The sequence below is a fragment of the Pygoscelis adeliae genome, unplaced genomic scaffold (assembly GCF_000699105.1).
Source record: "Pygoscelis adeliae isolate BGI_AS28 unplaced genomic scaffold, ASM69910v1 Scaffold567, whole genome shotgun sequence".
Lineage (NCBI taxonomy): Eukaryota > Metazoa > Chordata > Aves > Sphenisciformes > Spheniscidae > Pygoscelis > Pygoscelis adeliae.
Genome location: NW_008825081.1, coordinates 249,918 through 264,065, shown reverse-complemented (window position 1 = coordinate 264,065; position 14,148 = coordinate 249,918). Strand labels below are relative to the sequence as shown.

General features: G+C 40.6%; 1 protein-coding gene across 1 annotated transcript in view; it reads right to left on the bottom strand.

Annotated features, from left to right (window-relative positions):
* Positions 1–14,148, bottom strand: part of DYM (dymeclin) — a 215,601-nt gene that overhangs the window by 103,872 nt on the left and 97,581 nt on the right. Inside the window, exons 12-13 of the mRNA XM_009326968.1 lie at positions 13,389–13,502; positions 11,936–12,030 (exon numbers count right to left, since the gene is read on the bottom strand). Of these exons, the coding sequence (XP_009325243.1) occupies positions 11,936–12,030; positions 13,389–13,502 (209 nt within the window). The remainder of the gene's footprint in view (positions 1–11,935; positions 12,031–13,388; positions 13,503–14,148) is intronic.

Here is a 14,148-nt window from a genome sequence, read left to right as displayed (position 1 = left end):
GCGTTAATCTTTGTTTCCAGGCCAGCTAAAAGAAACCAAAATTGCACTAATTGACTGGAATAATGCTGCTAGCTTTCTCATTTTTGCTTCCTTTCACTATTAAACACGCAGAAAACTCAAGCGACACAACTCAGAACCTCAGCCTACTCTGCAAATTCATCTGTAAAACACCACTATCACAAAAATAGTTATTTCTGTACAGGTTTCCTCAAATATTTCTTCCTCTCCATCATAACAGGTTTGCAAGATCAACAGTTTTAAAAGCTGGAAGGTTCCACCAAAAAAAGAAAAGTTTAATTCCCCAATTTGAAGACTATTATCGAACTGTTCTGTTTCCAAAGAGCTCATGTGGCACAGTAACTATGAATGGGCCATTCATGATAATTAAAGATGGGACAGCGGGACCGTCTACCTCCAAACTGCAGCCCTCCGTTGCATGCAAGAATCCACATGATGCTCTAGATTCCCTGAAACAGGTATCAAGACTTCAATGAACTTCAGTTCTACAGCCAAGAGTCTGTGCTAATTTGCATCACGTTCATTTAATCGCACATTCTGCCAAGCGATGACTTGCAGCTTGTAAGACACTGAAGTACCACACAGTTTCCTGGATGGCAGAAGACTAACGAGGTGTCGTAATGACCTCCCCCCCGCACCACGACACGATGACCACGATGGCTATGTCTTGCAAGTCAGCAGAGAGACAAAAAGCGGTCAAGGGAAGAGCAGACTATCTTGTCCAAAGTTGAGCTTTTAGAGTGGTGTCTACTTAGCTATTAAAAACCTTTTTCAGCCAGATCAGCAATCAACAACAGTATTTTTAAGGAGTCCTGTGCCCTGATATGCAGAGCAGAGGATAACATAGTTCAACCGCTCTGCTTCATGCGAGAAGACCCTGAGACAGAGATAAGCAACAGTTTGCCCAAGACCCCTCCGTGGTTCACGCTGATCCAATCTATCTCAAAATAAAGCTGTGAGTCTGTCCACCTGGGAAGTCTCCATAACCCGTGAGCTCAGGGGTCCCGGGCTCCGAGCACTTCTAATGGCACGCAGGGCATTCAACTGCTCACGCCAGATGGGGGACGAGGGTATTACTGTCCCATCAGGCGCCCACTCAGAATGCCCAGCAGGTTCAAGCAGGCTTAAACCAAGTTCAATGATATTTCCATGTTGGAAAGAGCTGACAGCAGCCTAAAACCTCAACTCCATATGTTACGCACAGGCAAAAACAGGCGAGCCCACATGGAGTACTCCTCTTTCTGTTGCTACAGCTAAAGCAGCGTTTTAATATGTTTGACCACAGCTACACTCAATGCATAGTAACAAAGGATGCTTCATTCCTTTTAAAAATTAACTTAATTACATTTACTTCGCTAAGTCATACCAGCAAGAGGACATTTGCTACTAATATTCTTTTTTCCCTGATCTGAACAATTGTTGTCTCCCCTTTTGTCACAGCCTTTCCTACTAATTGCAATGACACCTCCCAATTTTGGAATGGCTGATCAGCTTATAAGCTTCCCCACAGCTAATCTAGGTCAACAAGCTACTAATAAGGCCAGCGTATGTTTCTTTTATTTAACACTGTTGAGATCTTTATATATTGCTTCTGTCTCCCAACAAAAGCCACTCCACGGATTTGGGAACCTCCGTTATGTGTAAGATGTAACAGTGACACAGTGGAGGATGAAGAGCATAAAAAGCATCTGCAAATAGAGCAGTGTGTCTGTGCCTGTGAACAGCTCGTGAAAGAGCAAGCCAAAGCTACCCAAGGTTGACCAGTTGACACAAAAATCTCTCCAGGTATCCTGCTGTGCACACAACTTCTACTCCTGACAGTCTAGAGATTAAAACCAAAGTTCAGACTCAGTGGCTTAGAGCTGTTTGATCTTCCATTCCCACAGTGTCCTCTTTCAAACATGACCTGACCATAAGAATATCCTGAAGGCCCTTTTCCGAGATGCCATTAATTTTCACTCTACTTGGAACATCTAATAAAAATGGGATCATCATTTTTGTAACATATTGCACTGCATGGCGGGGGGGGAGGGGATCTCATTATAAAGCGGTTTCTCATAAACAGAATATCATTTTATATCCAGGTTAGATAACAAATGTTTTCTCCTCTAAACTAAAATGCTACAAAACTATTTCAAAGTTAAGAAGCATTAAAAGCAAAATGTCTTTGAGGTTTTTAATTCTTCTTTCTGAGGCAATGTCAAGCAGTCAATTCTGTGGCCTTCCATGCTGAAGAGAATTTATTGCTAAAATCTAAACCGTACAGCACATGGTAAATGCCACCGAAGCGAAGGACACAGGAAAAAAAAAATCAGCGCAAATATTTCGAAGTAACAAATTCATCAGGCAGAGCAGTACCTGGCAATGAAGGTTTGCTGGGATGAACAGGTCATTTTCTACCGCTTTAAAGCAAACACAGAAAATGAAACAAGCTGGTTGAGTTGCAGATAAATCACTCAAAGTCGAATCCACAGAAAGATGCTTCTTCCCTGCTTACTTCAGTGCCATAATGTCTGCATGAAAATATTCGGGGACAGGAATTACAGAAAGCCACTGTTTGTACTGACAGGTCCCCCCAAAGTCCCAAATTAGAGACTGGGCTGCAGAGCATCCTGCACACTCAGGGCCTGCACCATGAGCACCGCCAACGAAATCCGACATAAGCCTGACGTTAAAAAACCCCTCTTGTTTAGAAAACTTAGAAAACAGTCATACTGTTGTCATAACTTTCACTAAGGTAGTTTCCTTCTAGCACAACTACAGTCCACATGTGATGCAAAAGAGGAGAAAAAGTTACCTCTTGGTCTTGAACAGCTCAGACTGGAGATAGAATCATAGAATCATAGAATCATTAAGGTTGGAAAAGACCTCTAAGATCATCGAGTCCAACCGTCAACCCAACACCACCATGCCCACTAAACCATGTCCCTAAGCGCCTCATCTACACATCTTTTAAACACCTCCGGGGTGGTGACTCAACCACTTCCCTGGGCAGCCTGTGCCAATGCTTGACAACCCTTTCGGTGAAGACATTTTTCCTCACGTCCAATCTAAACCTCCCCTGGCGCAACTTGAGGCCATTTCCTCTCGTCCTTTCACCAGTTACTTGGGAGAAGAGACCGACCCCCACCTCGCTACAGCCTCCTTTCAGGTAGCTGTAGAGAGCGATGAGGTCTCCCCTCAGCCTCCTTTTCTCCAGGCTAAACAACCCCAGTTCCCTCAGCCGCTCCTCATCAGACTTGTTCTCCAGACCCCTCACCAGCCTCGTTGCCCTTCTCTGGACACGCTCCAGCACCTCAACATCCTTCTTGTAGTGAGGGGCCCAAAACTGAACACAGTATTCGAGGTGCGGCCTCACCAGTGCCGAGTACAGGGGCACGATCACTTCCCTGCTCCTGCTGGCCACACTAGTTCTGATACAGGCCAGGATGCCGTTGGCCTTCTTGGCCGCCTGGGCACACTGCCGGCTCATGTTCAGCCGGCTGTCAACCAGCACCCCCAGGTCCTTTTCCGCCAGGCAGCTTTCCAGCCACTCTTCCCCAAGCCTGTAGCGCTGCATGGGGTTGTTGTGGCCCAAGTGCAGGACCCGGCACTTGGCCTTGTTGAATGCAGATATTTACATTTCGGTATCAGAAAGCAGGGATTTGTGACTATGCCCCTCCCAATATCTGCAGAGTTTACATATCACTATATATTTCACTATATATTCTTTAGTGAAACTGTACATTACCCCCAAATCCTTTTTTCTTTTCTTTTGGTTATAAAAAAGGAAGAGGCAAGCTGATGCTCAGAGCGTTCAGTATTTAACAGCTCTGGCCACAGGACACTAATTCCAAGAACCCCTTCCAGAGCTTGATCTTTTATTATTGTATAATTTGACTTGTGAAGTCTCTTGATGTACACTGGAGTGAGAGCAGAAGCAGCCTCTTTTCTCTAGAGTTTGCTATTGTGGAAACTCCTCTATTATGATTAAGAGACCAGTAAACTGAGATTTAATTTAATGGTCCAATTAAGATTTGAACCCAGAATATAAAAGACTTGTCTATTGATGGTTCTTACGGCGGCATTAAAAAGCTGCTACCGAAGGCCAGGCTCCCAGGGTGCACGGTATGATGCAAACCTGCATGTTTCAAAGCATCCTCAGAGCCACGCAGCTCTAGGCAACAGAAATCCCTTGTTACGACAGTACCAACAGAAATAATACAGGAAGCAGGGACTAGTTTTCATATTATGTGTTAACAAAGGTATAGGTTGGCTATTATGCTCTAAATCTACCACTGACATCTTACTAGTATTATGTTGCTTTTTGGTTACTGACAACTGAAAGCTGACCTTCCTGAAATAAGACTTTTCCAAAATAAGGTTTCAGAGGGTCAAAGGGTTCCACCCCCAAATTCGGAACAATTTTAGGAAATTTCCTATCTGAAAAACGGCTCTAGTTTACCACCGTTCATTCCCCTGCTGTAAGAAAGAAGCCCGAAAGATGAGCTTAACAGAAGTATTGCATACCCCCTTCACCTAAGTTCTTTTGCTCAATTCACACATCTCATTTAAAGTTTGAAATGCTTACTATGATAAATTTTACCATTTAAAAATCACAATTCCTTTACGAGAAGCAACTCTTCTGTTCTTACACTTAATTTTTCAAAGAACTAAAAACAAATGAGAATTAGAAACCAAACAGCTCTGAAGCATTCATGCAGCAACCTGGCTTTTTTTTTTTTGCCCAAGTTTTTCTCCTTAAGAAGTGCCTTTGATTTGGGTAACTCAGTTTCACTAGTTTTCTGCACCAACTGTCCCATCGCTGTTCTCCGGTGAAAGAGGAAGCTATATGTTAAAGAGCTTCCCGAAAGCACCGTGGACATCAAAGGGAAAAAAAAAAAGGCAGGAAAACCAGAATGCTCAGAGCGTAAAGCCATGTGGGAGAGAAATTTGTTTATCTTCCTATGCGAGCAGCCTAATGAGTTTCGAGCCAGCAATTACATCTCATTATTGGCACTGCTAAAAAAATTTATTAAGCAATTGGTAAATTCTAATTTCACCGCATTCACACGCTGACAATTTCAGATTTTTCAGTTGAATGCGGCCCCTAATAAGCAGCTCAGATCACACATGTCTTGCTGCTGCATAAAGGTTTTTCTTCTTTGTGGAACACACATACTGGACTATTTGAATAACCAAATGCCTGGCAAATTCAAAACGTCTTCTGCTCTATACGCAGAGATCCCTGTTGAAGGAAGTTTAGGTTTAAAAATACTTCATCAATATATATAAAGAAATAAAAAATATTTTCAATGAATACTCATAGGCCAGGAAAAAAAGGCCAGGGAAGCAGACGTAACTAATACGTGTTACAGAGTCATCATTCTGCCAAACACAGTGACATGTGAAAAATTTGATTAATTTCCTCCTTATCCCTATTTTATAAAAGCAGCAACCGACATAATCTAGGGGAAAGAAGAGGGAAGTAATACGCTTTCTTCTTTTAAGGACAATACAATATGAAAATTGACAGTAACAACAATTAATCTGATTACTTACAGCCTATAAAAAGGTAGGGAGAAAGTAGAGCCAGGAAAAATAAAATGTCATCCACTCCATCAAATAACATGGGGAACATTACAAAGACGTGCAATTCTATAAACGTGACTGATAAAGAAAAACAGTGGAAGAAAAGTTTAACCACTTTATTAAGGGACATTGTGAACTAACCAAAATTCAAATTCACAAACCCAACAGATATTTATATCGTAAGCAAAACCCATTCTCGGATAAGCAGCGAACTCTGTTCTGCAAACGAACTAGTATTTGTTTCTGCAAACCCAAGCACTCAAGAATTACACTAGTACCCAAGAACAAGGCACACATTTAAATGATTAAAAATTGTGTGCTAAAATAGAAGAAAAATTTCATGGCAAATGTTTTTACAATTCACCTTTTAACCTGGAGTTTCTGTTTTAATCACGAAAGTTTTACAGTACTCTGACAATTTTACTTAGGGCAATTGGGGCCATCGTTGAAAAAAGGGCTGCTAAACTTGAAATCATTAGATTCTGGATGCACATTACTCTGCATTTTAATAAACTAGCTACATGGTTTCATATGCAGGAATATAAAATACACAGTTACATGCATCTATTATCAAAATTCAGAGACTTCCTTAGGAAAAAGTCAAGTTAAAAGACCAGTTATGAGAAATGCATTTTCTCCTCACGCCATACGTATCTTTGACTCTGTAGCATTAACTACAGGAAGCTTTTTTCCTCATCCAGCATCGAATTTGCTCATCAAAGCTACTTGCAGCTGGTAAATACCTAAATATTGCAGTAGCAATCCAAGGTTTCTACGGAAACTCGCACATTACAACTTAAAGACAATTTTTAATCCAGCATAATCTTAAACTGAGCTCAAAAGGTGCAGTCTAAAGCAACATCATGCACTCTTATTCTTAACGAACTGTCATAAATATTTGCACTCAAGAAAATCCTGCCAGACTATAAGAGGAAGCAGTAGTAGAAAAATTAAATTACTGACATAGAAAACCGTAAGACAAATGGTTTGGCTGGGGAGGTGAAACTTCTCAAATACAGCAGCACATATCAGAATAGATGGGAATTCTTCTTGGTAGCTTACGAAACATAATTGACTCTACAAAATGATGAAGACTGTTGAAGAGTGCAAAGGGAAAGAAGGGTTTCAGCCTCCTCTCAGATGAGAGAAGGTAGACTTGGGGAACCACAGCGACGCAGTCATCCTCTACAAGCATGGATATTTAAGCACGCTACTTACAACTCCATTTAAAAAAAGAAAAAAAAAGAAAAAACCCAACATTGAGCTACTCAAATGCCCTGCATCATGCTCCAGGATATCCTACAGCACTCATCACCAGCAGCTTCAAGGCTGGCTGACCAGTAAGAAGTAGGGTTACTATCTCTGCTTCTTCCAGACAGCAACAGAATCAGTACGGCCGGCTCTTCGTCTCACGCTTTGCTCTAGTAACAGGTATAGCAGGGCTACGATGACCCTCAAGTACAACATACTGCGCCCTGTAGCATGCACAAGTTAAAGTCTCTGATCTGTATCCCTTTCAAGCATACCTTTTTTCCTAATCCCACTTGACTCCTATGAGCATCAGGAGGATGACAGAAACCTCTTTCTTCATAGCGTTCCCTGAGTCCCACTGAACTCTCTACGACAGCCAAAAAATGAGACACCGATACAATTACGTGCCATCTTTAAGTTCCTTAAGTCATCTAACGGGGAGAAGTGCAACCTATAAAGTGTTCTTAGTGGCTCACACAGCCCTGCATGTGAATAGCTGTGGTGATAGTGTAGAAAAAAAGGAAAACTGGATAGTGTTTCTAGCCCCATAAAGTCATTTAATGTTAAATGTGCGTGTCTAATTAGTGAGGTGTATGGCAACCTCTAGTGGTATACGTCTGCTTACAAAACAGCAAACATTCCAATATATGAAGCTATAGGAAAAGCATTCGCCTCAAGTAACCAGTTGTCTTCGTGTCACTAATTTTATTAGAATGCCATGGTGATGAGATGTCGGAATACAGCTGTTCAGGGAAAGACTCTCCATTTCCAAGCGGGCAGGCTAGCTGTAGAAAAGCTGAATGCCATGAAAACTGTTCCCAAATAGGTTAAAGGAATTAATGCTAACCGACTTGCAGTTTTAAGCGACAAGTCGAATACCTGCACTAACCTGCCAGTTAGGTACGTGGCTTTACTTTTTGGTAATTGTACTTGTAGAATAGAAACCAAGCAAAGGCGACACCTACCCTCATTGCAGGTATGTAATACTCCACCTGGGTGTGCTTTGTTGCTTAGAGACTACACAGCCACCTCTGGTAGTCATTTGTGACAATAATGACATCAACACACATTTTATTTTATTTTTTTATAATAGTCTACCAATATAATTTAAAGATACTACAAATATGAGAGAGAGACAGTGCAGTGCAATATCACCCTTGGCACTACGCTGATAAAATAGCTCCGTGTAATTAAAAACAAACCAGTGGTAACAGCGGATAGAGAAGGGAAGGATCTCAAAGTCAGGGCCGTCTACAGCAGAGGACATCCAACATTAAATGAATACCGCCTTGGATCTTAGTATAAAACATCTATTACATCTATTTTTACTTCCAGCAGCTGCTTGTGATAGTTTTATACAAATCTGTCAATTTTCATGCTTGCTGGAACATGATACGAATTACCCAACATTATGAAGTTGTATTTTACTGAGCTCTTACGTACACTATATTGAATATTCTCAGCTAATTCTTTCATAGAAAATAGTCTTCAGAATTTAGAACAATTGGCAGTCTCCGCTCAGAATAGGATTAGGAAAAAGCTTGCATGGAAATGGAATTACTTCTCACATTAAGGAAGGAATCATTAGAGCATCTGGTGAGGCTTAAATTATGACTGTTGTATTGCTAAGCAGATTTTAAGTTAAGTGTTTCACAGCTACTTAATTTAAAAACCTATACCCTAAAATACTTTATGTAATATAAAGTACCATCTTCTTTTTAGGCTTTTCCTTCACAGAAAACACTTTTTCATTATGAATACCGTGGTTTATTCTCTCAGAGATGCTTCCACTCTGATGGTGGAACCAGAATAGGAATTTAAATATAAATATTCTGATTTGGCATCACGGAGCAAGCTGGGTCCATCAGTGCGGGCTAAATTTAATAAGAGTGGCTAACAGACTTCGTAAGGTAGGAAAACAAAGGACAACGCATGCCTCAAAATATCAATCTCTTATGAAATACGTGTGTTCATAAGTATTTATTCCTACTGCTTTTCTTGATAACTGAAACTTTATAACAAAACTGTGTATCTTGAGAGGAAATCAGGTTAAAATACTTCCTTTATGGTGCTTAAGCCTGCCGGGGAGCCCAAGGCTGTAAAGCTCCTGAGAAGAAAATGTTACCGTATTAGCAGTAAAGTCTTACGGGAGACAGGCTGGCCCTGGAACTGACTCTTCCTTCCAGCCTGCCCGTGTCCTAGCCCCACAGGACATTTTACAACAGATTTTAATACATTTTTATAGTAGGGTCTTTTGATTTATAAGCAGTCATGATCATAGTGACAAATTAAATCCCAGTCTTGGTGGCCATTTTTGCCTATTGTCCAGATGTACAGTTTTCTACCTGCAAAATAAGATCTTCGGTCAACATCACACATAATAACTGAGGGGAGGAAAAAAAAAAAAAATCAAACATATTCCCTAACCCTCCTCTTGTTTTTCTGGTTCTGTTTTAAATTTAAATTCACCTCCTTCATTACAATTTCTACACTATACTAACATGGAGCATCTGGCTACAACGAGGCAGAAGCTTAAAAATAACAGCATGGAATATCTTTGGGCTACGTAAGAATATCGTATTATATATAATATATATCATATTGCCGTTTTGTTTTACTTTTTCCATTGATGAGTATATCCATTTTCCGTACCTATCCTTACATTATATCCAACTATAAATACAGCTCCAACCCTGCTGGCACCCAATGCTTGGTATAACCGGCATCCTTCTCAGACTGCTATCCTACCACACGACAGTTGGTTGGATATTGTGTGGTTATTATTTGTGATACTGCCCAGCTCGGATCCCATGGGAAGTCTCTCTGCTAAAAGCCATACAGAAACCAACCAACAGTAGCTACTAAGAGCTTACATCTTTGGAAGAACTAAGAGTTTCGAATATGCCAGTACTATGTGTTTGCTCTAAGGTCTCTCTTTCTCTTTGGCACATTTCAAGTGTGGCTTTGTTAGTCCTTCACACAGTAAAAGACAGGTAACTTGACAGACAATTTTAACGTGACGCCGTTTTCTGCCCCTCGCCCCTATTGCCTCCTTTCCGCACACCAGTGTTAAGCAACAACAGCAGTCTGTCTGCCTTCAATAAGGATAGCAGCACAATTATTTCACAACTAAAATCAAGCAGCAATGCTAAAGTCTCGTTGTAACTATGCATGCCTAGAGAGATGACGAATAAGGCACCCAAACGTCACAGCAGATTGCTGAAACGTTGCATACACGGAGTGCAAGAGAATTTCTGGGTGTTGCACGTCCTTCCTTGGGTCTTGAGGTGGGTCTTAAAGGTCAGGGAGTCAATCTGCCTCCAAGATGCCATTACAGATGGTGAAAACCGCATGTGAGAAGGCTGGAAAAGGCTGGTGTAGGGAGGAGCCCCACAGCACACAAAGGCTCCTTTTATGTTTCCGAGTTTTAAGGTTGAGGTGAGACGTGTGTGCAAAGGTACGGAGGTTGCTGCTTCTCTACTGATGGCTGCCACCTCTTCTGATAAGCCAGCAGACCACATGCTTAGCCATTTCATAACCCAATCAAACCAAAATAATCCAGCTGAGCTTACTATGAACCATGAGTTTAAATTTTGAACAGGAGACGTCCATAAACTCAGAGCGTTCTGACAAAAGCCAAGCCACACAGAAATACACATGCAGTTATGCTACACGACTACAAGATTACTGAGTGGTGATAACAGCTGGCTGTAACGGGACTAGCAAGATAACCTCTTCCTGGCCTGAATATAACCAGAGGAACACAGCTCGTGCTTTGGTCTGCGGAAACAGCAGTAGAATAAAATGGAACAAAACAGAAACTGGGAACATAGGAAAAAGCCCTGAAGTGGAAAAAGTAGTATCACACTAAAAAACAGACCATGTTTTTGAGCATCAAGGTAGTGTATCTCACACCACGCTAGGATCTATGATTTCAGAGGCCAACATTTGCAAATGCTTGGAAAACTCAGAGACTCCATGTCTACGATCTGAGAAATGAAGAGAGCAGGTATTTAAGACAACGTCTGTGATACGTAACAGGAAAATAGCTTCAATTCAAATTCCGAACACTCATTATCACTGCCAAGGGTATGAAAAGAGGGTGACTGTCAAGCAGGGAAAAGGTAATGGCAGAATACATTCATCCTGGATACATGTCCATACTTTTACAACCAACCATTTCCAAAAGAGAAGGGGCTCGGAGAGAATGAAATCCTGAAGAGCAGTGGTTTAAGAACACAATGTATCTCTCGTTAACCCAGTCCTTTACAAAGTGTACGGGCACGCAATTATCATGTACTTATTTTTGGCACGCTGTCTGTACTTGACAAGCACTATAACAGTTTATTCCAGATCGCATTAACAAGGACCTTCCCAGTTTCCCTTGGAGCGTGGAGCAGGGCTGGCTGCCAAGATGAGAAGGGTGCCTGACGCATGATTACCTGCCGTTACAAAAGTGGTCTGCAGCACAGATACAAAATAGGAAGGACCAACTTCAGTATCTACTTCTTTAAAGCTATGGCCCTGTTTTCGAACCAGAGCAGATATTGACTATTTATTACTATACAGGCTAATAAACTTTGTCACTTGAAAAGCACGGGTGTAGGTTTTATTGCCCATATTTGTAGGGCCCCGTCACAAAATGATCGTTGCGTTACATCTGATTTAACAAATAGATCTTTTGCCAAATACGCAGGAAGAAGTAAAGCAAGTTGCAAATCCAGTCTGCGTAGTACTTGAGAACCACCACTGAGTGCATTTTTTATAACAACGTGACACATGACTAAAAAAAGCATAATTCACACAAATCCCTGAAAAACTTCTGGTTTGAAAGCAGCTACTGAGCTGTCCTGTTAAGAGAATCAAAAGTCAGAAGTTTCTCAGACAGAGAAACTAATACTTTCTGTGCATTCAGAACAGAATCAAGTACAAAGCAAGTAAGATTTATTCTGGGATTATTTAGTTATTCAGTTATCATTTCAGCTATTTAGTTCATCAGTATCTATTAAGGTATATAAAAGTCAAGTTCCTCTACTCCTGAGTTTCAGCAAAGATGAGTTTCAAGAGAAGTCTATTTGTGAAGTTTTATATTTACCTGATGATCCTCTGAGCAGCATACTGATGAAGTGAGCGGAACTGTGCCGACATATTTGCTAAGGCTGCCAGACAATTTGTATGAAGGTATTTGTCCTGTCAGAAAGAAGAGGAAAGGAAAAAAACACATCAAATTGTCCTTTTGATATATACTGACACCAATTCCAGGAATCATTCAAAAGACTGAGTAATATATGTGGCTTTGAAGGACATGGTCAAAAGCATATAGCAGAAATGCAAAGTGATGTTTTAAATATGTTTTCTTAAAATACAAGGCTTACAAAAGAGTGATTGTTTCATACAGATTTCAGATTTCATTCAGATTTCAGAGCGTATATATGTGTACGTATACACGCATATGTATACGTGTGTGTCTTCATTTCTTTAGCAATGTTGATTTACAATGCCATCATAGATGTAACGTATATTGAAAGACATTCTCCTCCTCTCCCTTCCTCTCTCTCCTTTTTGCAGTTTTATCCTAAAATTTTCTGCTTCATAACTCATCTCCCTATTAACTCTTTCAAAGCATTCTGTATATCCCACAACTATAACCATACGATACTTCAGAGATCCGGCCCCCTTGTTCACATCCCTGAAACCATTTGACCAGATAAGCATTTCGATGACGGCCCTATCGAAGTCGAGGGTTTTCACAGAACCAAACTTGTCCACTTATCCAATCCAAGAGGGATTTATTTTCCCTACTCAAGTCTAAAATATGCTTTTACATAACTTAACAGATTCCAGATCCTACAAATATATGCCAAGAATGTCCTCGTTTCTTCCAATGCTTTTGATCATTAAAGTGAAACCTTTAAGTTTTCCAATTTAAAATATACTTAATTTTTTCCCCTACTTTTTCATCTAAAAACTTCTGTGCCTTTAATTGTTGAAAATATACAGAAGTGTACAATACCATGCTTACGTGTTTGAGATAAGGTATAGAATCAAATGCTTGAAAAATGCACAAAACCGATCTGATACGAGGCTATAAAGTTGAAGCAGTTTTGCTGTGCTAGAGCTCAAAAAGGTTTTACGGCCCAGTCACTGTCCTACTTCATAAAAGCACTAACAATAAATAGAGCTGAAATTCTCACTTCTGAGTAACTGAATAGACACAAACAACCTATAAGGAGTCATTTCTTCTCATCAGGCTAAGGAACTTTTCCTTTTCATCTGAAGATGAGCAGTTCGGTGCCTGAATCATGGACTTTAGAGAAACCCACTCAACGGATTGAACGATAATACAGAGATGGCGTTACAAGTTCAGAACCACTTAATGTTGTGCTTAGTTAATATGGCTGATCTGCCCATTCCTTCCCTCCTGTAAATTCAGATGCCAACTGGTTGCAACAGAATGAAGAAAATCCCACACCCTGTTTGAAACTGAATTCATGCTGTTGAAGTTAGAAATCCACTCTACGTGCATAAGCGCTACACGTAACTCTTACCCTTGTCCGTGTCATGTTGTACTGGATGGTTCTTATCACGACTAGTATCAGGAGACTCCCAAGTGAGATCTCTGTTAAGACACGCTCAGCATACCAAGTGATATTTTTCAATATCTGAAAAAAAAGAACAAAGTTCTTCAGCACCTAGGTCTGAATAAGAACATAGAAAGTTGTCTGGACTCTCGCATTCCTTAAGATAGGTAAATTAGCTTCCAGCTTCAAATGTGACCAAAACCTATTGTATTCTAAAGCAAGAATAAAAAAAAAATTTAAAAAAAGAAAAAAGAAAAAGACAGACCTCTGCGGTATTATCACCTAGTGGATCTCATCAACTTTATCATAAGTCATCTGGAAACACATTAAGCGTAGAAAAATGATGAAATTTGGCAATTCCCTAATTTCTATGCCCTGTGCCACCACACTCCTATCTATTTTCTTTCGATCTTACCCTTTACACTTTAAAAAGTCCCCAGTTCCACCCCAGCCACCTGAATAACGTTGCCAATTCCTTCCCATTTTCCCTCATTACAAGTTGGGCAAGAGGCAGCACGTACAAGCTCTGACTGATCGGCAAGAGCGCACATGCTGAAGGACGCAGGGCAGATCAACAGGTTAACTGTTGACTTCACACTGAAGCCTTTCTCTTGCCAGAGGTGAGGTCTCTTCCCTTAACAGGTTAGAGAAAGTCATCAGCTAGGTTAAGAGCTTCATATCTTTCAGTGCTCTCCACTATTAGGGTGGATGAAGTTTACCACCGTTT